Source organism: Amphibalanus amphitrite, unplaced genomic scaffold (assembly GCF_019059575.1).
Source record: "Amphibalanus amphitrite isolate SeventyFive unplaced genomic scaffold, NRLGWU_Aamphi_draft 001729F_arrow, whole genome shotgun sequence".
Taxonomy (NCBI): Eukaryota; Metazoa; Arthropoda; class Thecostraca; order Balanomorpha; family Balanidae; genus Amphibalanus; species Amphibalanus amphitrite.
Genome location: NW_024883222.1, coordinates 16,780 through 40,626, shown reverse-complemented (window position 1 = coordinate 40,626; position 23,847 = coordinate 16,780). Strand labels below are relative to the sequence as shown.

The following is a 23,847-nucleotide window of genomic DNA, read 5'->3' as shown; positions in this document are numbered from 1 at the left end:
CGGGCTCCGCTCCGTCCGCCAGCCGCCCGCTGGCCACCGGCCCACCTCCCCACCCCTCTGCCTTCCCCACCCCCCTCTACCTGTCTCCCTCCCACCCCTCCCCAACAGCCGGGAGCTGTCAGTCGCGGCACCGGGCCGGCGCGTTTGGCAGGAGAGCGACAGAGGCGTCTGCTGGGCCGCTCTAAGATGTGTTCTCCCTCTCGATGCTGGGATGCTAAAGACGATATCATATAGTATCATCACGATATGATATGATAAAGCTAATGTTAGTTCGTAAGAAAAAGTGCAACTACGAGCATCGCAGAACAAGTGGCTGGCTAGAACATACTCCAAATGTTTGCTTTCTCGTCGAGTGAAATTCATGCCTGCGAAGGTGTCTGTATTCTGGCAGGGACTGGAAAACAGATTACAATACGTATATTTATTGTCAACTCACTGCAGCGATTCAATACAAATGAATCAATTTCGTTCTGAGAGCGGCCCGGCGCGGGCGGCCGTTTGCGTGGAGTCGACGAGACGACGGACGAGCGATCGGCTCGCATCCGTCTAACACAAGTCATCTGGCACAGTTCACAGACAGACGAGAAAATAGAGAACAGCGCAGCGGAGATAGATACATCTGCTCCAGTCCAGCGCAGCAGGGATAGACAGGCGTGTTAAGAAATAGAACAACCAAGGACAGACTCGAGCGGTCGCTACAACTACAAATTCGATACTTATAAGTGAGAAGCTTAGAAGGCGTATAGCAATTAAACAAATAGAATATTAATGCCGCAGTAAGCGGAAGAGAAGCGAAGTGAAAGAATATAGGCGGGTGTTTCGAAGATAGGCTGGGTATAGCTCGGATGGCGGGTTTATTCAGCGGCGGGAGCTGGCGCTTCGGCGGGCGCCGCCTCCGCTGGGGCCGCCTCTGCTGGGGCCCCCTCCGCTGGGGCTTCCTCCGCTGGAGCTGCCTCCGCTGGCGCCGCTTCCGCTGGGGCCGCCTCCGCTGGCGCCTCGGCGGGCGCCGCGTCAGCGGCGGGCGCGTCTGCCGGCGGGGCGTCGGCGGGCGCCGCGTCGGCCGGGGCGGCGCCGTCGGTGGTGCTGGTCTCGGCGGCCGGCGCTGCTGGGGACAGGCGGACAGACGTCACCGTCACTGGCCGTCAGGTGACGGCGCCGGCGTCCGCTTGGCACGGCCGGACGCTATTTGCGGCCCGGCCGGTCCAGCGGCGTCTTATTGGGGCGGGCGCGCAATGCGTCATCCGGCGGAGGACAGGCGACGAAAATGGCCACCGGCGCCAGAGCGGGCGGCCGGGCGGCGGCGGACCCTCGCAGAGGTCACCGCAGCGCCGCCACGGAAACTGATCAACATATCAACACTTCGCGTGGCCGAGAGCCCAGTCATGTTTCATCGAATTAATGATAGTCCATAAGTAGCCCGCGCTGATTGAAACTGATAATCATGTGATGACTGGTCAAGTGAGGAAGATTGACGATAGTGACCTGATGAACGGTGACGAATAATGACACGGCCTCGAGTGACGCCAGAGCTGAGTTACGTAACGTCCCCGGTGACTCCGTGGTATGCTTACCTTCGGCAGGGGCGGCCGACTCCGCCGCGCCCTCCTCGCCTTCCTGTGGACACAGACGCGGTCGGTGAGCTCTCGGAAACGGTACAACACGGGACAGGAACAGTATCAGACGCTCGTTAGATAGACGGTACTTTGTACCTTATTCATTCCTGTCTGAAACAGACGGTGAAAAATATGCCTTTTATTTGACTCGGTGAAGTCTGAGAATCGCACATCGGCAGCATTGAAATCACTAGCCGGAGGAGATTTGGTCTGTTCCGTACACCCGTCCTGAGGTGCCCGTCACGGGACGCCGGGCCTGCTGTCGCCGCTGGTCTCACCTTCTTTTCAGCACCTTCTTCTCCCTCTCCTCCTTCGCCGCCCTCGCCGCCTTCCTCGTCGTGTTTCGGAGCCCACTCGGGCTTACCGGCCTGCAATCACACTCATGTTAGGTGGATACATTCATAAGACAGATAGAGCGTCATGGATTGCACTTGCTGCGCTGAACTGAGTTTGAGATTGAGACTGACCTGCTATAGCAGTTGCTACAAGTTATACAACTGGATTTACGTTGCGAGTTGATCGAACTCATTCTCTCTTGCATTCAGAACAGAAGATGTTACAGAAGAGAGGTGTAAGATTTGATGTGACGGATAGAGACATGCATTGAGATCCAGCTCGCACAGTAGTATGGAAACCGTTAGCATGCAAATCGTTGACAGTATGCTCGACTGGGCACTTAGAAAGCGCTCGGTTGTGCCGTTGTATCATCGCAAAAGTTGCGAAAAGAAATTGAAGATAAAAATGGCGCATAGCTCAAACAGTTTGTTAACGTCGTTAGTTCACTGAATTTCTCAAACGTAAAAGGAAACTTTCAAATTTGTTAAAATGAGCCTGGAGATGGCCAAAGCGACAGAGATCGATCGGTAACGGCGTTACACGATTCGTTTGTTACAAGCTGTTGCAATATTTAGCTTTGTTCACAGTAAAACACTTGTTAGCTGCAAGAGATTTGGTAAAACTGACCTGTTTCTTGCTCTAGTTTTGTCAAGTCTACATCATGTATGCATAAGCTGTCAGTGTTTTACTACGGTGCGCGTAAAATTATCGTATATTTATTTCGCCAGACGACGAGCACCGATGCGAGTAGAAAATTACGCTATTGACCGAGCAGTGGGCGGAAACGGCGGCCGCAGTGCTCTGCAGCTGCGCAGTGCCCGGCGCAGTGGAAACGGCCGGCGGCCGGTGCAGTGGACCGACCGCTGCCGGGACGGCCGTCGGCCCGTGCAGTGGACGGCCGGTCGGCCCGCGCCACCAGACGGCGGCGCCGGCGGGCCGCGGGACGACGGGCGCGGCGGGGACAGGGTGGCGGGACGCGCGCGGACGCTCACACAGCCTTCTTCTGCTGCCATTCGGCCTTCTCCTTGACCTGAAAACAGAGCTGCCGCTCAGCGGTCCGCCGACGGACCGGGCCGGTCGGCAGGGTACCGCCGCCGCTGGGCGCCAGCCAGCGCTATTTCGAGCCCGCTCGGCACTGACGCCCGAGCGGGCCGAAAGCGGCGCGCCGGCCGCGCCCAAACTGTGTACACTGGCTCAACAGGCGGGTGGGCGGGCGGAGCAGCGCACTATTTACGGGGCGGTCTAAAGGGCGGTCTGCACACCCACCGGCCGATCGGCGCTGAGTGATGCAAGATCACCGAGCGCGGCTGCGGGCGGGCCGAGCAGCTTCGGTCTCCGGTCCGAGAGTTTGTGAATGGCCCGGACTGACTGCGTCCACCAGCCGGACAGCCGCGGGGCCGTGAATTTGGGGTGCACTTAGCTCAAATGACGTGAGGAAGAACCTGGGCCAGCGTCATCCGTCTATTTTTAGTCGTGAGATCATGTCTTGTTGGAGCGGTTACAGCTGGTAATCGAGGCGATGACGCTGCCAGGCGCTGGTACGGTACCGTTTTTTAGAACCTCAGACCGGAGACCGCATCAAAATGCGATATTTGCTATAAGGGACACACTTTCGGCTAGACTACACACTAACAGGTCTATTTCTGGTAATAGGTCGGCGAGTTCCAAGTATCTATTTCTAAGTCGGTGTCTCTATCTATTTCTATTTCTAAGCACCTAAAGACATAGGTAATATGGTGGACTGTTCTAATGTCAGAAATGGATAACCAATTTTCTAAGAACGCAGCTACATTCTGGGACCATTCTTGAACGTGCTTAGGAAGATGAAGACATTTGCATGATAAACTACTCTAATGGCGGCGATATGCCGGGTCACTCTCTGGAAATGCAGCTAGAGTTACGTTCTGGGACTGTCCCCGTCATCCGTTCGGCAGCGCCTCCCACCGGCTTCCGACTTACGTCCTTTTCGTCGTCGTCGAGGGTGAACTCCTTCTTCTTGACCTGCTTCAACTGGTTGCGGAAGTTGAACTCAGCCGCCTTCTTCTGGAGCTTGGCGAACTTGTTCTCGTATTTGGACACCTTCTTCAGTGTGGGCTTGATGCTGGAACAGAGAGGGACAGCTGTGTTGATTCCGCTCTTTGGAGATACAAATTGCCAGTCGCCGGGCTCGTTGGCAGCTCATAAGCTGCCGATCTGTCGAGAGCTGGCTTTAAAGCCGAGCCGACGTCGTGGTGTTTATGTTATCATCGACGATTGACGCTAACTGGGAGAAAACTTCACACTTTGATTTATCACGATCTGCTGTTGAGTTAGCTTTTTCTCAGCCGGCACGGTCTTCAGGGAACAAAGCTACGTTGGAAACTCTGAGGCGACATCAGCCGCTCACCCAGCGCTACAAAGTCTACAAAGTCTACAACGCTACAAAGTCGCTACAAACCCCTAAGTTGTAACAGTTTGATATAATGTTTGTTTAGATGCTGCTGCATTTGTATCGTGACTCACAATTTTCCCCGGAGGTCGTTGACGGAAATGTTCAGCTCGTTGATCTGTAAACAGAGGATAATGCCGTTACGATTCCACGTCATGATGCAACGGCTATAACCAAATGATGTGACTGAGGCTTATTTAGCATAACTTATAATAATTTGTTAGCTTAAAATTTTGATGACATTGTTTATCATTAACGATTAATGCATGATGAAGTGTGGTTTAGGCATACATCATGGGTGATAGGTTACAAAGTTTTCGATATAATTTGTTATCATACTTTTTACTTACCTTTCTGCATACTGAAAATGTACGCTTTAAAAGGAAATTAACAGGTACTTAAGGTTTTCCAGAATGTAGATAAGTTGAATATGCTATGATGTGAGGTGTAAATTTACTTATCGGTAGCTCCGGTAGCTCTACAGAGAGTGCCGTGGCTACGTATGAAGGCTGTCCGAAGCCGGTGTGCTGAGCATTTAGACATGTGTCCAATATGTGCCAACTGTTGCTGGTGCCAACTTCTGAGACGATATCAGTCGCCCACCCAATGTCAACAGGACAAACTACGAAGCTCTGCTACATCTCGACGTCTAGCTCTATCAAATTCATACGGACTGACGAACTGAGCTAGCACTCTTTGGGAGCTCTACTATATTGCATACAACAGGAGAGGTTTTGTCCAAAAAGGTCCGGGCATAGACCTCTGTATACATGGACTGGACACAGAAAATCCGGCCATGACCACAACGGCCCTAAAAGTAAATGCTTATAACTCGAGAGTCAGTTCACCTACGACATTCATTTTTTCACCGCCGCATAGCCCCATTCATTGAAAATGATGGGGATCATCCGCCGAACCGATGCGGTGTAACGGGGGAGCACCAGCACGTGGCGCGTGAGAGATGTTTATGAAAATGGCGTGACAGTATCTCGGGAACGGCTGGACCGAATGAGTCCAGATTTGGCACACAGCTAGGTATAACACACCTGCCAATAACGCATGTCCCAATTTTGAGGTGCCGATGCACGTGCGCACGTGCACACCCCTTTTTTGTATCTCAGAAACTACTCGTCCGATTTCGCTCAAATTTTGTATACAGGCAACAGCCTAACAACCATTGCTGGTTCACACCTCAAGCAAGGGGTGCGGCTGCACGTGCGCACGTGCACACCCCTTGTTCTTATCTTGGAAACTAGCCGCCCGATTTAGCTGAAACTTTGTATCTGCCTCCCTAAGAGCCAAGCTAAACGTTCCTGATACTCATCGCAAGCTTGAATTGCCGCTGCACGTGCGCACGCGCCACGCGCGCACCCCAATTCGTGGCTCGGAAACTAGCGGTTCCGTTTTGTTTTGCTGAGATCTTCTACGCAGCAATGTACTCCATAACCACTGGCGACTTATACATTTGCGTATCTTAGAAACTTATTTCCCAGCGGGACTGAACTTCTGCATTATCAGGTGCGGCTGCACGTGCGCACGTGCACACCCCTTGTTTATATCCTGGAAAGTATCCGCCCGATTAAGCTGGAATTTTGTTATATCTCCCCAAGAGCAAAGCTAACTGTTTCTGATTCTCGTCACAAGCTCGAAGTGCCGCTGCACGTGCGCACGCGCCACGCGCGCACCCCTAATTGATAGCTCGGAAACTAGCAGTTCCGTTTTGCTGAGATCTTCTACGCAGCAATGTACTCCATAGCTTAACCACTAGCGACTCATACACCTGGTATCCTAGAAATTTGCTTTCGAACGGGACTGAACTTCTGTATAAAGATGAAGTTAATTGGCAGTAAAAGCACATGCATTGTAAAACATATGTATTGCAGATCAGACTGAGCACACTTATACATAGCTGATAGTTCTTCAGCACCGAAAAAAACATCCAGCTCATAAACCAGTGGGTACCCACTCATCGGTCAGCTGCACGATGTAGCATTTTTTACATGACAAACAGCAAAGCAAACAACAGAACTAACAACAATGCAGGATTCACTTGCGGACGCTTTATCAGTTAGCTGTGATTTTTTTTCGAGAAAACTGGCTCACTGTTGAACCGCCCAATCCCGGGAAGAGCTGTTGGGTACTTGTTCGGGTGGAAGAGGTGCCGTTTTCCCCCAATCAGTCACCCATGAAGACAGGGCACTCGAAAAAGATGTGCTAGAGAGTATATGCTTTCCCGCGTCACACGGCTCACCGACCCGCCAATGGTCGAGCACTTATTGCACTTCTCGAAAAGGTTCCTTGAAATCCGCTGTAATAATAGCAAGAGCCCAACAGTGGCTATGCACAACAATGTAATGGCTTACACAAAGCTGTTGGATGTCCGCGGATAAGTGCTGGTGCATGTCATAGTCTTCCACCACCGGTGGCGGTAGGATGAAAATGGGAAGAAGGATGGAGTGGGATGGCATTCCATTCATATGGCGCTGACGGCTACTGAGCTCTTGGTTGCTAAAATGGATCATCATGCAGTGACCCTTGTGCGGTCTGGGTGTTCGTCAAAATGATGACAGAAAAGTACACGCGGTAGCGTTTAGCCGATACACGGCCCTTGTGGGCCATGTAGCCGGTGGCCAAGGCCGCCACCACATCGTCGCATTGGATGTCGTGGGTCGCGCCGATTATGTTTCCCAGCGCACGGAGCCGGGGACGTATGTACAAGCACGGACACTCCAGCAGCACGTGCGCCGGGGTGTCCGCTGGTTCACCGCAGACCAGGCAGCGGCCCGCTGGACACTCTTTGTCTTCGCATTGGGCGCACTCGGTCGTTGATCTTCGTCCAATCCGTTGGAGTTACTGTTCTGATCGTCTCCAGTGACCCGACCGGAGCTGGCGGATATCAACAGCCTCCTACCTGGTGGCGGCTCGTCCCGGGGCGGGGGCGCGGTCCCCCATGATGACGGTGCGATGCCAGCCAGCTGGCCAGTCCGCCTGCCACCTCTTCTTGGTGGACCGCGCAACGACCTGCGTGAGGGTGGCGGACGTCAACCGGGGTCATCTGCTGGGACAGCCCGACCGCTTCCTTGGCCAGGGCGTCCGCCCTCTGGTTGTCGGCGAGTCCACAGTGGGCTGGGGCCCATGGCAGCTGTATTGTGCTGCCGTCAGCCGTCAGGCGCTACACTTGGGCCGCAGCGCCTTCAGCCAGGAGCTGCCTCGACTCAAAGGCGTCAGCAGTTGCTCGATCGGCGGAGCGACTCGGCCTCGCCGGCCTACCGGGCACTGCGGCCGATCTTGTCGCTCCTTTTCTATCAGTCTCCCAAATGGGCCACTCTTTTAGAGAGCGTGCGCCGTACAACTCGGTGAGGACCTTGGCCGGCAGGATAGTTTGCTGGGCGGCGACCGGAGCCGGCTCGATCCCTGCTACTACGGCCTGTGCGGGGCTATGCAGCGGTCAGCTGACAGTCGCACACAGCTACCGCTGGAGCAGCCAGATGGCGGAGAGCGGGATCGTTAGGACAGCGGCTGCGTGCTCCAGTGTTCCGTCCACGCATCCCGATGAACGACGCTGTAGGCAATGATTCTCCACATCCGGTCAGCCTGTGGAGCTGCATCGTGGGCTACACCCGGGAGCAAAGGCTGTATCAGCCTCACTGTGACAAATAGTGCTTAAGGTCACTGTACTCTTCAGCAAGCACCGAACACTGCTGATCAATTTTCCCTCCTACATCATGTCGGCGACTGCTGCTGCTCCTGGAGTTGGCATTTCGATGATGTGCTATCCTGGGGGCATTGTTCGTTGGCGGCTCGTTGACTATCTCTGTAAGTGGCGTCACTGAAAGAAATAGAGAAAAAAGTATGTCGGTCACACTTTATAGGTCGGATAATGTGTGCTTGACGGTAATCTTTTACTTTTAAGAACAAGCGGCCCTCGCCAAGCATGGTCCACAAAGTCATTACTATAGCATGACAAGAACAAGTAAATGTGTTTGTCAAAGTAAGGTTTCTGATAGATTTATGTATTGCAAAACTGCCTTTACACAGTGATACTTGATAATAACCTACGTCCTACAAGCACACCTGCATTGAGAGGCAAACGACTTTAAAGTAATAATGGATGTAAATGCGTCAAGATTGCTATTTTACAGTTTGATCAATGACACTCACAAATAGATTGATTCGAATTCGATGACATTAATTATCTTGTCTGCGAGCATGCCTTCCAACCATGGCAGGCAGTGCAGTAGCTAATCTGGTTTATTGAACACCGACTTTGGCGAGCAAACATACCAGAGAAAAAGCAGCAAAAACAAATAACAATGAAGCAAGTTATAAAGCATTACTCACGCTTGGAAGGATCTGGCTAAGGGTGGATGGAACCACAGTGTATAGATGTAACGATGCGTCAATCAGAAACGTTTGCTTGCTCTTCCCGTGGGATCTTGTAGGTAAATGGTCTTCTTCAAAATGCAGCTAAAAAACGAACAATTGTTCAACAAATAACCTTCTACTTGTGACATCTCATAACGTATCAGTTTGTATGCACACCGACACCAATTATTCAACCGAAACTAATGATAAGTCCTCAATATGAAACACTTAAAAGTGAAACATAAATATACAATTCCAGTTGTATGCCTATGTTATGACAAAACACGTAGGTCTGGGAATAATGCTAATGATACTTCACAGAAAGTCACGTGCTCTTTTCCGTCGCCGTCATTAAGACGAATTCATTTAAGACGGTCCGTCATGAGCGTTGCACTTTTATCCCCTTTCAGAGCAATAAAACCGATTTAACGTTTCTTCTCTTAATACTGTTTTTTTAGAACAAGTATCCTAGAATACAACAGTATAGGAAATTAGCTCAAATGCTCACCAACTACCGGATATTTATCCGCATACAATTACAACGATCAGAATCTGCTGGATTACACGATCAACAGTTTTAAGTTGTTTGTTGTTATTTTTAGTTATGATATCAACTATTGAGGTGTGAATAAGCGGTAGTTGTGGGGACCATGATTGTATTCAAAGTTTCAACGAAATGGGACTGTTTATTTCCGAGATATAATGGAGGGGTGCGCACGTGCGCACGTGCAGCGGCACCTCAACATTGAGACGAACACCAGCAATGGTTTTAAGACACTTGGGTATATGCAAAATTTCAGCTAAATCGGGTGGCTAGTTTCCAAGATAAGAACAAGGGGTGTGCACGTGCGCACGTGCAGCCGCACCCCTTGCCTGAGGTGTGAACCAGCAATGGTTGTTAGGCTGTTGCCTGTATACAAAATTTGAGCGAAATCGGACGAGTAGTTTCTGAGATACAAAAAAGGGGTGTGCACGTGCGCACGTGCATCGGCACCTCAAAATTGGGACATGCGTTATTGGCAGGTGTGTTATACCTAGCTGTGTGCTAAATCTGGACTCATTCGGTCCAGCCGTTCCCGAGATACTGTCACGCCATTTTCATAAACATCTCTCACGCGCCACGTGCCGGTGCTCCCCCGTTACACCGCATCGGTTCGGCGGATGATCCCCATCATTTTCAATGAATGGGGCTATGCGGCGGTGAAAAAATGAATGTCGTAGGTGAACTGACTCTCGAGTTATAAGCATTTACTTTTAGGGCCGTTGTGGTCATGGCCGGATTTTCTGTGTCCAGTCCATGTATACAGAGGTCTATGGTCCGGGCTAATAACTATACTATTGGCTACTCTAAGTACAAATCAGCTAGGATTTGGTAAAAGCTCTAGACTAGATAGCTTTTCTGTGGGGATGCGAATTGTTTTGTATCTACCGTGCGCATGCTCTTGGAGGACCCGTTGCGTGGCTGGCAGCCGTGGAGTCTCAGCCACTGAGGGGCCGGTATGGGGGCGGCGGGTGGGGGCGGTGTCCCGCAGAGGTCACTGGGGTCACCGGCAGGGGCCGGTGACCCGCAGAGGTCACCGTCAGGGGCCGGTGTCCCGCAGAGGTCACCGGGGTCACCGGCAGGGGACGGAGGAGGGAGCCACTGCCGGCCCGGCGCGCCGGCCGCCCATGTATGAAGCGCGGTGACGGCGGCGGCCGCGCCGGCCGGTGAAGGACGAGGACGGCGGTCAGGGCAGCAGGAGCCGACACTGACCCGGCCGCGGGTCACATTTCGCGGCCGGTCAGCGGGCAAGGGTCGCTACCAGTCCAGATGAAAATGACCGGAAATTGAACACGTTCTTGGATAGCTTAGCATCTTGTTTTTGATGGGAAAAGCAATTAAGCAATATTTTTACAAAAGCAATATTTTAACATTATTTTGGCAGAATCAACAGGCACTGTCAATGGAAAAAGACTTCCAGTTGCAGTAGGGAATTAGTCGGCAATGTGTGTCATTTTCATCTTCAGCTACTGCGCCAACTATACGCCAGCGGGCGTCTCTAGTAAGCGGTGCGAAGCGGCCGGAGAGGTTGGGTGCGGTCGGGCAGGTCGGGGGTCGGGTCATCACACGCCACTTCATACATGCGCGCCGGACTCGGGGGGCCGACAGCTAGCTGGTGTCTAACGGTGTGTCTATAGCGGTGTCGGGCGCGGCGCACACTGACCTCCACACCGAGTCGCAGCACCTCGTGCTCCAGGTCCCACTTTTGAGACTCGCACAGGTACACACGGTCATGATAGTCCTTGCATATGGCTATAAGATCGTCTAAAAAGGCGGAAAGGGGTGTTAAATGCCGTCCACTCAAAGTTTTTGAACGGTCCGCTCAGTGCGTGAGATTTTGTAAACTTGACTTTGGGTTTTCCGTCCTCCGTCCCTTCGTGAATTGGTTATCGAATCTACAGTTAGGCCTTTGTTAACCGTTAATATTATAAGTATTATACGGAACTGTTCCGTGACGTTTTTGAGCGTTAGTAAAATTACCTGATAGTCTTTCATTTTCACCCAAAACTCGGCGTCGTACTTATCAGTTTCGACACGTGTAATGTGCTGGTGATACTCATAACAAATGGTCTGTAGCTCCGCTGAACGAGAGAGGAGAGAGGGAGAGAGAGCAGACCATTAGCTGAGACACAGCGGCGCCCAGGGATGACGGAGCGCCGCAGCTGGGTTAGACAAGCCAAACTCGCCCAAATGATGAGATAGGGCTATATACATTGTGAAACAACACAAGACAGACGTTTCGTCTCGATGTAGAAAGACCGTAGAATCAAAGTTAATGGAAGAAATAAATATGAAACGTCAAACATCTTTTAATATTCTTAAACACAACCAACGCAAAGACCGAACATTTTACATCTTCATCCGTTAGCAGTCGAGAAGGCCTTTGCGAGTTGGCCACCGTGCCGTTACACATCTACCGTCTACTGGGGTTGGTTAGTGGGGGAGACAAACCTGGTGATCCTTCTCCGCCACCTCCTGTTCGAGGTCCCACTTCTTGCTCTCGAGCGCCTCGATACGCTGCTGGTACGCCTGACACACCTGGGTGACCACAGCTACCGACCGAACAGGACACGTGCAGCGCCACGTCAGAGGGGCACGGCACGGCGGGGCGGGGCGACGGACCAGGCAGGGGCTACGGCGGGACACGATCGGGAGGGGGCGGCGGGGGGGGGGGGCAGAGAGATCAGGCGCAGAGAACAGCGGACCGTGTTAAAAAAGTTTTGAGTACGCGTTTTAAGTTTAGAAGTTCTAGGATACGCTCCGCTTGTGATTGGCCTCGCTCTCTCTGCACCCAATCTTTCTAATGTGCTCTCTACAAAATGTACCCAACTACATTCGCTAAAATGCATTCTGCGGTCATTCACTATAACGGTTTCAGTTAGAGATCGTCTGCGATCGTTTATCTGCGATAGGTTTACAAGTTCTGAGTCAATATTTACAACGCTACCTACTCGAAATCCGAGCTTATGCTACTCCGGGTTGAAGTCAGCTCAAGTCTACTTGGTTCATGCCAGCTACTGTGATTGTAATGTAGGACATCATGGAATAATCAGTCTTCATGGTTTTTAATAGCATGACGTTCAGTGGAGCTTTATGCCTGCTCATTCCTCGCATTGAAATTGTATTTTCCGTTAAAATTACACCTTCAGTTTAACCTGCAACCAAATCGGTCATGCAGTGGAACGCAATTGGTTTAGCAGTGCTACAGCTTCTTGCTAAAAATTGAACGGTCTGGATTGCTGCGTTGGATTCCAATTAAGATATTAGATAAGCTCATACATATTTGCAGCATTCAACTCATAGATGCTTGAACTACATGTAGCTGACTGCAGTTAAATCAAACCTTTTTTAAAGCAGAGTGCAAAGTGCACGTTTGGGACAGAGCAGAACTGCATGACCTTTCTGAGAGAGCGGTATTTCGTGCTAACAGGTACTAGGTAGGTACTAATGCCTGCCCCACTCTGGGCGGCCGGTATACCTACCTTCATTGGCGTCGTCCAGGTTCTTTTTCTGGCCGCACCTCTCGATGATGATGCGCCGCCGCTCCTCGGCCTTGATCTCCTGCTCCTTTTTCAGCTCCTCAGCAGCCTTTTTCCTCAGGAGTAGCTAGAACCGGCGGGAAGCGGTCGGGTCTCTGCCCAGAGTCGGCCGCCCACACCGGCGGCTCGCGAGACATAATACATATGCATTGAAATCAATTTGACTTCACCTAATGCTTCATTGACTGCGGAAATGCTATGCTATTCTTAGCTTTTAGCAATAATACTAAATTTCACTAAGTATCCAGACTACGAATGACGCCTCTACAGTTTCTACAAAGCCAAGCCTCTGTTGGTCTGTAGCCTATTGTACTAAAGTGTTCTAGTCTATCTGTAGTATTTTGATCGTATTCACACCGATATTAGCCCTCGCCGTAAGAGGGTTGTTTCTCACCTTTGCAGGAAAGGTGTCTTACGATGTATTGTACTTTAAAACATATTTTCACTGTCATAAGAAGATAATGTTTACGAACTAAATCTTGCAATGCACGAATACATGTGTAAGAAGATTGAAAGAAATGTGTGATAAGGAACTGGAATGGCCAGACGTGAAATGTTAATTAAACATCCCCTAAGTATTAAGCCTCTGAAAGCAGTCTGCATTTTAGAGATCGAATAGCACGTTATGCTGAGGCAAATATGGAATTGTATTTAATGCTGTAAAGACAATGATAGCTGGAAGCCATTCTGAGGTTTCCGGAATTTCACTGGATTGCAACGGGGATTTTAGCATGAAACTGTGGGCAGATTTTTTGGGAAAGTTGTACAAATTAGCTTTGTTTTTGTCGCAGCTTTTTCAGAGCCCATGTATACGGCGAGAGGTAATATTTCCGGCCATGTTTATAAAATGCAAACGGCTAAAGCTAAATAAAAGTTAGATAAGTTAGAAAAATTAAAATAGAATGAATAGATCGTTCGGTGGAATATCCTACCCGCAGTTTCTTCTTTCTCTCCGGTGTCATGAACCCCTTCTTGGCCTTCTTGCCGGCGGCGGTCTCCTCCAGGCGTTTGCGGACCTCGGCCTTCTTTCGGTCGACCTCTGCCCGCTTCTGTTTCTCGGCCTATACAGTCCCGACGGGCGGTGTCAGCGGTACAGATCCCCGGGCGGCCGGCCGGGTCGGCGGGCAGGTGCGACACGTCCTCTGCTCGGTGACTTTTCCCCTAGCGTGTTTTTTTTGCGTTTTTTTTTTACCGAATTTTTCATTAGGTCCGTTATCTTATGCTGTAATATATCAAATGCAGCCTGATTTTTTGTTTGTTCTCTTTTAATATGCATTCACAAGATGACCATTTTATCATAAAAGCAAATGGAATGGACTTTCAAGTTAAATGGCATTTGCATGTGAGAGCTTGCCAGATGGGTTTGTTTTGTATTTTGAAAAACAATCGGGAAGGTGTCAATAGTCATGTTCAATCATCAAGACACGCACCGGTTCTGTACTGTGTCCTTTAACATGCCTGACTAAACCTAGCATACACGGAACAACGTTGTAACGTTTTTGTTAGTCACGAGGGTTGGGGCTAACTACTCGATACGCATACAATCAACTGTCTGAGCCATATGAGGAATGTGAACCCGAGGAGTGTCGACATTTCTCAACGGCAGCCACTGCTACAAAAGTAATTCATCTCAGTTTATCATGCATCTCTAACTAGATACGTTCGTCTATTTATATGGCTATTTACCACACAAATAATTATGATGCTGAAATACTATATTTGTATCAAAATAAAACCTGAAAGAATGGTAAATCGTCTAGTTGATTTTTTAAAGCAAAATTTTACGTATGTGCCTAACATTTGTGTCAGCAGTTACACATGTGCATGCATCGATATTCGATAGCTCTTAGGAGATATAACAAAATGAAAGATGAGTATAGCAAAATGCTATCCTTTATCCACTATCATTTATCAAGAACGTTGCAACAATGGTAACAGAGCATTAACGAAAGAGAACATCGAAGGAGGGCATATCTTTAAACACTTATCCACTGTTAGCAATGACTATACTTTCATAGAAATAATCAGCAGGCACCAACCGAATGGGGGAAATAACACCTCACAACTGGGGTGACACGTTACTTCTCTAGGCAAGGCATGGAGCTGTCACACAGCTTCTATGGGATGCTATATACAACACGAGGGTGACACACTACGTTCCATACTACTGGGGAGCTATGTTAATTCTGGGAACGCTAAAACAGACATTCCTTGCCCCATACCTGAACTGGAATCTGGATGCTAGAAATATTTTGAGAAAATAGTTTAGTTAAAAGTCATCAATGACATAATGCACAGCTTAACTTACATAGGAAAAAGTACAGAAAGTATATGTTTCAATGATGTTTTGCAATGCTAGAAAATAAGTTGCAGAAGATGGTAAGAACACGTAGTTTTAATTTGCAGAAATTTGCGGTAATTTGCAAAAGACGGTAGCATTTACCTAGAAGAGTTGCATGATATAAACGGGCGAAATGAACTTTGGGAAATGTCGCCTTTTTTAAACGCCAACTGTATCTATAGCCTATGAACTGTTCGCAGACAGAAACGTCATTTTTCCTGATTGGTAATAAATTTGACTGGCTGTATTTTATAGACCAATAAAATAATTTTGTCTGAACCAGATGGATTCCGCGTCAGTGGGCTTTGTTAGTGGGAGTTCACACCACACTTACTGCCTGTAAGCGCCTACGTGCCTCAGCTGCCCTCTGGGCCTGCAACGGCACAGTCGGACGGTGTCAGACGGGACCTCTGCCGGGCCCGCTCGGACGGCACACCAAGCGACCAGCACGGCGCGCTCTACATACGGCCACAGCCGGGCAGCGCCCCTGCGCGCCCAGCTGACTAGAACTGCACGCGGGGCGCGGGACGACACTCGGTACAGCAGCGCGGCACTCGGACACCGGTCACGTCTCGGAACGGGACGCGTCTCGTTGTCCCGTCTGTCTACCGCCAGTTGAACGGAACGATCTATCGATGAAGCCTGATACGATTCGAAATGGCCGGGCTGCCACCCGCTACGAACCAGAGTTATAATAAGACTGTAGAGTTGGAAATGGAGGAGTCTAGTAGACATCTGAGCGTGTTTGAACTTATGTGTTGGAAGATAATAACCACATTCGCATGAGACATTTAAGTGCCATGAGTGATGATTCAATATTTGAAATAACAGTACGCAAGGAGCTTTCCTATTAGCGAGCTCAAATTTTAGTACCTTTCTTCACCGATGAACGAGAGCACAATAATATGGACAAACAAATAAAAAGCAATCCAAAGTATACTGTTTGAGTCGTCAAACTGAAAGCCCGGTATGTGATATATATTAGAGATAGATATCGGTGTTACGGTTGCTGTAGGATGTTCGTGTCACTGGTCTGTGGAGTGGCAGCCCGTCAACTACAGAGCACGGGGTGCGCGGGGCCGCTCAGCAGCGGGCCGGCACGTGACGTTTACCTGCTCCTCGTCCTCCTCCTCGGACTCCTCCTCCGAGCTGCAAGTCGGCATAACGGGCGGCGTTAGCAACGCGGCATAACGGCATAACGGGCAGAGTTAGCAACGCGGCATCACGGCATAACGGCGTTAGCAACGCGGCATAACAGCATAACGGCGTTAGCAACGCAGCATAACAGCATAACGGGCGGCGTTAGCGGTCGGTTTAGTGGCATAACGGGCGGCGGGCGGCGTCCAGCGCTTCCACACACAGAGCCAGAGAGAGATGGGGGGGGGACAGACCAGTGACATCCATCGGCGTTAAATCGTGATATTATGGATGGAGAAAAAAGTGGACCATGTCAACCTCATCAACCGGGGTCTTTAGAAAAAAGAATTTCAAATTGTAGGGGTTTTCAAGCAACGTAAAATATTTTGAAGCATGGGCCACTCTTGTCGCGACAAACACGGCGTACAAATTATGGCATTATGATTGGGATAGATGCATATCATAATGCACATAGCCGCAGGTGCTGTTGAGTTGAGTTGTAATACTTTATGTACTAGGTAGGCAAAAGTTGCATCTTTATGTAGGTATGTACCTACTGTTCATTATTACATTGTTTTAGTTTTTTTACACATTTCCTCAAGTCTCAACGATGCGGCTACGCACATATGTATATATTATATACCCATCACATTTCAGCACAAATAACAGGCACCCCCTCTCAAGCACCCCAGTCCCCGCGCGAACGCCGTTTGCGAGCTGTTAGGCTGTGCCGCCTCACAGATGTGTAAGGCGGCACAGTATGACGAGACGCGTCAGGCGGCAGCGCGGCACAGGCTGTGAATCGGTTATGGCGGCTAAGCGGGGAGTAAGTCAGCCAGCCAGGCGGCAGCGCTGTGAAAGCACGCGGCGGTGAACCACGCGGCCTACCTCGTCCACCTCCTCCTCCGAGCTGCTGAGAGAGGGCAGACGGTCAGGCCGGGCACGGTGCAGATAAACTGACGACAGTCGTCCGGCAATCCGTCTAATTCACACGGTGCGGCGGGGAAGAGGAGATAACGCGGGATACTAAGGTGTTAGACATAAGTACCGTAAAGTGGGGCTATTTGAGACAGTGGGGCTATTTGAGACAGTATTTAAAATCGCTGCAAAATGAAGATCGTTTGATTTTTATGTGATATTTTTGCTCCGGAAGGTGTGGAATCGACCTGTAAATCGCCTGAGCAAAAATGAAGCATAAATTTCAAACGGTTTTTATTTTATAAAAATTTTAAATACCGTTTCAAATAGCCCCACTGTCTCAAATAGCCCCACCTTACGGTACCTAATAGTGTGCTGCCCAGTGCCCGTATGTGTGGTATTATGGTGAAGGAAGTATAGCCATACGTAGTTGCAGTTATGTATTTGTTAGCACTCAAGTACAAGAAAATGCTTGGCTTTCGGTGCAGCCCGAGGTCGAGAAATTCCCGAAGTCATGATGGAGTGCGGAGGTGAAAGTGTGAACAAACTTTGCTAAACGTATATGTAAGTGAGCATATAGCTGATGTTCTGCCGGTGCTCTGGGTAGATTTTCGATTGATTGATCTACCTGTCTACTGTCTCCACTTTGACGGCAGTCACCGAGTGATCCTCGTCCTGTAACGTTCACATCAATGCAGTCAGGAATGATGAGGCAACGTTTACTGGAGCATCAAAAATGGTTGTCAAAAAAGGTGAACGAAATTGGAATAAAAATGGCACATTTTTAAATAAAATTTTTGCAATTGCGAGCGTCAGAGGGTGATTGCGCTCGAGACCTATTGAGCTCGTCTTCTTAGCATCACTCACAGTTTATGAGTTAAAAAAGTAAAACCATAAAACGCAGGTTCATTAGATACTTAGTCTTCATGGTTAGAAATCGGTTGGTGTGCTTGCGCATACACTTGTGCGTTTTCATGAGTGCTAAATAAGTTATTTTAGTGGGTGGGTGTACCGTGTGCGAGCTAGCTGTGATTGTGCACTGTGCAGCTAACTGCAGATTGTGTGGTCATTCGCAAAACCCCATTCTACTCATGCTTACGTCTTCGGCTATTCGCACATGCGTGCTTTTCTGGCTGCTGCTGTTACCGTGGTCTGGCAGTGTTGCAATGCCGTGCGATGCTGGTCTCGCTCTGTGCCGCTGAGGCGCGGGGGTGCTGTATTATGACTTTGAGCGCCAGCTCTAATCGCTTCTGTGCTTCCTGGTGCCGGTGAAGCAGGGGTGCTGTGCTTTGACGTCCGCCGTCAGTTCTGACAGCGCCGGCTCATTGATGTGGCAGCGAGTGGCGGCTGCAGCTGTTGCTCTCTCCTCGGGCAGTGCTTGGTGCAGTGTGAGCCGTGTCCGCCGGCGCGCCGGCCGTGCTGTGTGCGTGGGAGGTGCGCTCGCGGGCGGTGCGTGCGCCATGCTCTGTGCGCGGTGCTGCCCACCGTCGGCGCCGGCAGACCAGCCGCGGAGGCGGGCCGGCCGCTATTTCTGTCTGTGTCGGTCGGCCCGGCGGCGGCGGAGCATTCCTGGGCGTCGCGGCGGCCCCATTCCTGGCCAGCCGACCCCCTGGGGCCGACACAGAGCGGGGTCGGTGGCGGTGCGGCGCCGCCGCGCGACACACTGACACAGCCCGGCCGGTGCCGCGGCGCGCAGACCCACCGGGAGACACGACATCCGGCCGGCGGCGGTCCGGCGCACCCACGGCGGAACACAGCCAGAGCCCACCCCGGGGAGGGACGGTAACCCGCGCCACGGACCGTGCTGGGACGGCGCCAACACTGACCTGCGACCACTGTCCGTCACGCTGAACAGCAACTAGGCACACTTGTAACTTAGCCACACAGCAACATCTCGAATTAAACTTGAATGACACTACGCTATATCAGCAGCATTTGGTTAGGCGTTACGGCGGTATCTATTATAATTACTTGCTTGTGCTTGTTTATTTCGAAAGGTTGTGGTGATAGTGTTCGAATAAAGATGAAAAGAGGATGCAAATAGATCGTGTGGTTGAAGTGATTTGGCTTCTTATACTTCTTATATGCTTAAAAAGAGAGCGCAGTGCTGATAACTAAAAGCGTGTAAGACTCAAAAGTCTTTTTATTAGATCAGTGAAATAGAATTGGAAGTTCGATGCACTGAAAATAATTTAACCCAAGGCCGGCGAGTAAACCGGTGTTTCGCGGGTACCCCTATCCGCAACCATTTTAATCACCCTCCCAGAAGTACAGTAAGGTCCCATTGCAGTGTAGTCGTCCCTGCTCTCAGTGGACATGTTCGCTGACAGCGGTTATACCCGCTCAGAGTAAGTACGACTACACCGCAATGGGACCTAGCACTACTCCTGGGAGGGTGGTTAAAATGGTTGCGGATAGGGGTACCCGTGAAACACTGGTTTACTCGCCGGCCTTGGGTTAAATTATTTTCAGTGTGGTGCGATATGCCGGCTATTTATCCTGTGCGCTGAGGGCCATTCCGTTGGCAGTGCTGTGGCGCGCGCGCTGGGTGCCAGTGCGTCCTACTGCTGAAGGAGGGCCGCTTTCTGCAGGGCCCGCTCCCTCCTGCGTCGCGCGATCCGTTCCACCAGGTCGTCGTCGGACAGCTCCTCGAGGTTCAGTCGGTACCGGCTGCGCGCCGTCTGCTGTCTGGCCGCGTGGCGTGAGTGACTGGTCAGCGGAGGGACGTGTATACCGTGGGTGACTGGTCAGCGGAGGGACGTGTATACCGTGGGTGTCTGGTCAGCGGAGGGCCGCACCGTGGGCGACTGGTCAGCGGAGGGACGTGTATACCGTGGGTGTCTGGTCAGCGGAGGGCCGTGTATACCGTGGGTGACTAGTCAACGGAGGGACGCGTATACCGTGGGTGACTGGTCAGCGGAGGGCCGTGTATACCGTGGGTGTCTGGTCAGCGGAGGGCCGTGTATACCGTGGGTGTCTGGTCAGCGGAGGGTCGTGTTGTGGGTGTCTGGTCAGCGGAAGGACGTGTAACGTGTATACCGTGGGTGTCTGGTCAGCGGAGGGACGTGTCGTAGGTGACTGGTGGAGGGGTGTATTGTGGGTGACCGGTCACTGGAGGGCTGTGTTGTGCAACTGGTATCTTTAGTTTGTGGAGGGCTTGAATGGCAGTGCCCTCGCCGCTTGATCTTTTTTGAGTAGCCGTGATGTTTGCGTACTATTTTACGATAAATCGGGAATTTGTAGGAAAAGTAAGGGAGGACAGAACAATTCGCATATAACTTGAAGCTTAGGGCAAACTAACAAATCAACATTATCTAACAGGGGATGCCAACACTGAGCAGCACCCTATAGGAAACTCAAAACAGTATCCTACGGTGAAGATCAGCGGAACCCTACAGGGGCGTAGGAGCCAAATAGCACGTCTCCTGAATAATGAGCTGCCTGGTGACCACAGAGCAAGAACTCACCTGTATTCCTCGCTGTCGGACATTTTGGCGTCTGTTTAGGGGGACGAGACCTGAAACAAAAATACTGGAGTCAACGACATATCACTAGCCAATAGCCATATCACAACGACATATCACACCATTAACGGTAACATAATGTGCACAAAAATACTGATTAGTGATAACAAAGTGCGTTAGCTGGTATTGTTTCTGCATGGTTTCCGTTGCCGGCCGGAAGTGTTGCGGTTCCGGTTCCGGCGCCGCCGCCGGCTGTCACCGCTGTGACGTCACTGTCGTCATCGGGTCGTGTTTTCCAGCTGCGGTGGTTATTGGAGGTGGTTTTTGGCCTGGAGCGCTGGCACGACGGCGGCGTTGGCCGGTGCGCGCCTCCCACGCGTCGTAGTGGGCTCGGCTCCAGGGCTGTCCGGGGCCGGCGGTCCGATCCTTCCGCGCCGCGGACCGTCCAGGGGTCCCGCCCCCGCCCCGCCCCGCTCCAGATGTCAACAAACCGCCGGCTCACCGTCCGGGAACAGACCCAGTGGCGCCAGCTGCCGGCGGTGTGTAATGTGCATGAGTAGTCGGCCTTGACAGCGGCTCATTGTGTGTTTCTTCACAATATTTCAAGCAGTGGATTTTCAACCGTTTTGAAAAACAACTCATATTTGAGAAAGTATCGGCTTAGATATTTACAGGTGAACTGTTGGGTCATATGGAATGACGGCAACCGTTCTGAAGTCGATTTTCCGGGCAATAAATCGCGCGGTATCTGATGCTGAAGTCATTTGATACGCTCGCGGCTTAGGAGGTTTGCTGGCCGCATTCGGATCACGGTAGTAGGCGTTTATCTGACCTTTGACCGGTGATCATGAGCCAATAGTTACAGAGTGATTCAGCTGTGTATGTTCTCGTGCGAAGATCAATTTTCAATCCTAAACTTAGATTAGGTGAACTTTGGTCCAGTATAAACATTTGGTGTAAACATATTAAATAATTGAATGTTTAATGGGCAATGGCATTCCGCATTAAATGAGCTATTTCTTCAGCTAAAGCCCAATTGATGGCTGATTTTGTGCCATCAAATGTGTTGGTAACGTTGAATAGTAATACAGATATGTTATGTTACAAAAAATGTACAAATAGGCGACATTAAAACCAATCTGAAATAATTTGTCCTGAAACCTCTTCTACCAAGCTGCCACCAGCCTGGTTTTGATTTTGATCGACATTTGTCATGGACTATGATACTTTGTTAGTATACTCGTACCGTATTACATACTCATCCACTCATACTGCAAGCAAACTCATACCTACACTTTCACCATTAGATCTAACGGTAAGAGAATATAAGATATTGGGCCGATTCTCAACGCTCATGCCATTCAATCTGCAGCGGAAAGTGTCCGTTTAGGAGAAAATTGCGTGGGTGTGGACAGTTTCCCCATTGGCATTGTCAGGTCAGCGGAGCCCCTAGGCCGTGTAACGCTAGATCAGTGGGCCGCGCCATATTGGGGCATGTGACGTGGCGTCTGGCGCGGTGCCAGCGTCGACAGCTCGCTGTGCCGCCCAGCCGAGCCGCCCGCGGCGGGCAAACAACGGGCGGGCGGCCGCGCTCAGAGCCAGAGACCCTCCGCCAGAGAGGTCCTACCGCGGAGCTGTAAATTTGGAAAAATGACTCATTGATAAAGATTTAACTAATGTGACCGGCCTCATTTGATTGAAGGGATGAAATGTGACCGCTTCGGTGGTTCTTATCGTGCACCTGTAGTTTTATTTAGGCTCCGCGTGTAGCCATATAGCAACGGCTTGTTTTAGCTTTGGATATCAGTCATTTGTATAAATTCCGACCAGAAGTTGCTGGAAGACGACAGTAAACAGTCTGTAGCGAGCCCAATGCACCAAACGCTTCATCTTTTCCGTTTGTTAGGGCTGTAAGGTCCTTCTCCTTCACGCCTCAAGCCCCCTGCTCAGAGCTGAACGGTCACCTCGCGAGTGGCTCTTCGGGGGCATGTTAAAAGTGCGGCGGGGTGACCGCTAGCGGGACTAGGTGGCCTGTCCATCGAGACGGGCTTCAGCCCCGACGGATTACCAGGGTGGTCGCCCAGACCAATGTCTTCCCTAATTCCTATCACTTTTCCGGCTCTAAATAGGTTTTGTCGGTCCGAAAGGCTTAGGTAACCCTACGGAAAGCTACGGAAAACAATTGTACCTTCAATTTGTTTTCGTTAAGCATTGTTTCATGTTTTTAACTATTCGGCAAATAAGCTTATATTCTAGTACACGAAATAGGTTGTGCCTCGAAAATAAGAAAGGCTGAAAGGATAAGCTAGTAAAATACCGACCTATTTAATTTACTGCTGCAGTGATTTCAGCATTTTAAAGAAGCTGCAACATTTCGCTTGATACGTTCTTCATTGTAACTTGCTTTTCACAATTTTTAAACCACCACAAAATACTATCGTAATATAATTGGTACTGTGGGTTAACACCAAACATCCTGTGTCGTCCCAGGGATAGGGATGATACCTGCAGCGCACCTGCGCACTTCGTCGAGCGAAAAGACGTGCAATCAATATAAATGCATGTGTCAACCAGCAAATGCTGTTTTCTGCGAAAGTTGTTTATAGTGATCAATGAATCATTGCTATTATCTCGAAGTCTCAGCAAATAAATAAATAAATAAATAAATCATAGAGCGATGCAGTGCTGCTTCACGGCAAATGACATTGACTTGAAACGTTGCACCATCCCGAACTGACTGCACTTGCGTGTCGCGAGTCGTACACTGTGTTTTCCCGACACTCCGATGTGCCACACCAGGTCACCTCCAGCCCAGCCCGTCCCCTCTCGGAGTCACTCAGGGCCATCGGCCAGTGCCCACCTACCTGACGATAAAAGGTGGGGAGAGCCGGAGAGCCGGGTAGCGCGCGGGAGCAGCCGAGCCACTGAGGCGGCGCCGCTCCGCCGCCGGCCGCCGCCGCCGCCCCGGGCCGGTGGCCAGGTCACGTGACCGACCGGCCGGCCGGCCGCCAAGCCGTCCGGCCGGCCCGCGCCCAGAAATGTGATAGCGATTTCGGAAACAGCAGCCGACCTGGCCGTGCTTTGTAGACGTGCAGCAGCACATTTTAGGCGGCTGGAATCCATATGCATGGTGCATTTTTTTTTTAATGTGCTCTACCGATACTA

The 23,847-nt window shown here is 50.6% G+C and overlaps 1 protein-coding gene across 16 annotated transcripts; it reads right to left on the bottom strand.

The window, feature by feature from the left end:
- Positions 1-406: 406 nt before the first annotated feature.
- On the bottom strand, positions 407-23,655 carry LOC122374869 (troponin I-like). Of its 16 annotated transcripts, none has more exons than XM_043353893.1 (12): positions 23,547-23,655; positions 20,686-20,735; positions 17,189-17,213; positions 15,498-15,536; positions 13,755-13,883; positions 12,766-12,889; positions 11,735-11,835; positions 4,452-4,495; positions 3,909-4,050; positions 1,892-1,981; positions 1,572-1,614; positions 407-1,102 (listed from the first exon to the last, which is right to left on the bottom strand). In XM_043353893.1, exons 2-12 carry the CDS (start codon positions 20,706-20,708, stop codon positions 855-857), a joined length of 1,008 nt encoding a protein of 335 aa, XP_043209828.1. In that variant the 5' UTR covers positions 20,709-20,735; positions 23,547-23,655; the 3' UTR covers positions 407-854. The 16 variants fall into 16 exon arrangements, with proteins under 16 accessions (XP_043209828.1, XP_043209832.1, XP_043209830.1 ...); XM_043353897.1 differs by having other exon boundaries at positions 15,519-15,536; XM_043353895.1 differs by having other exon boundaries at positions 17,189-17,210.
- Between the last annotated feature and the right edge of the window lie 192 nt (positions 23,656-23,847).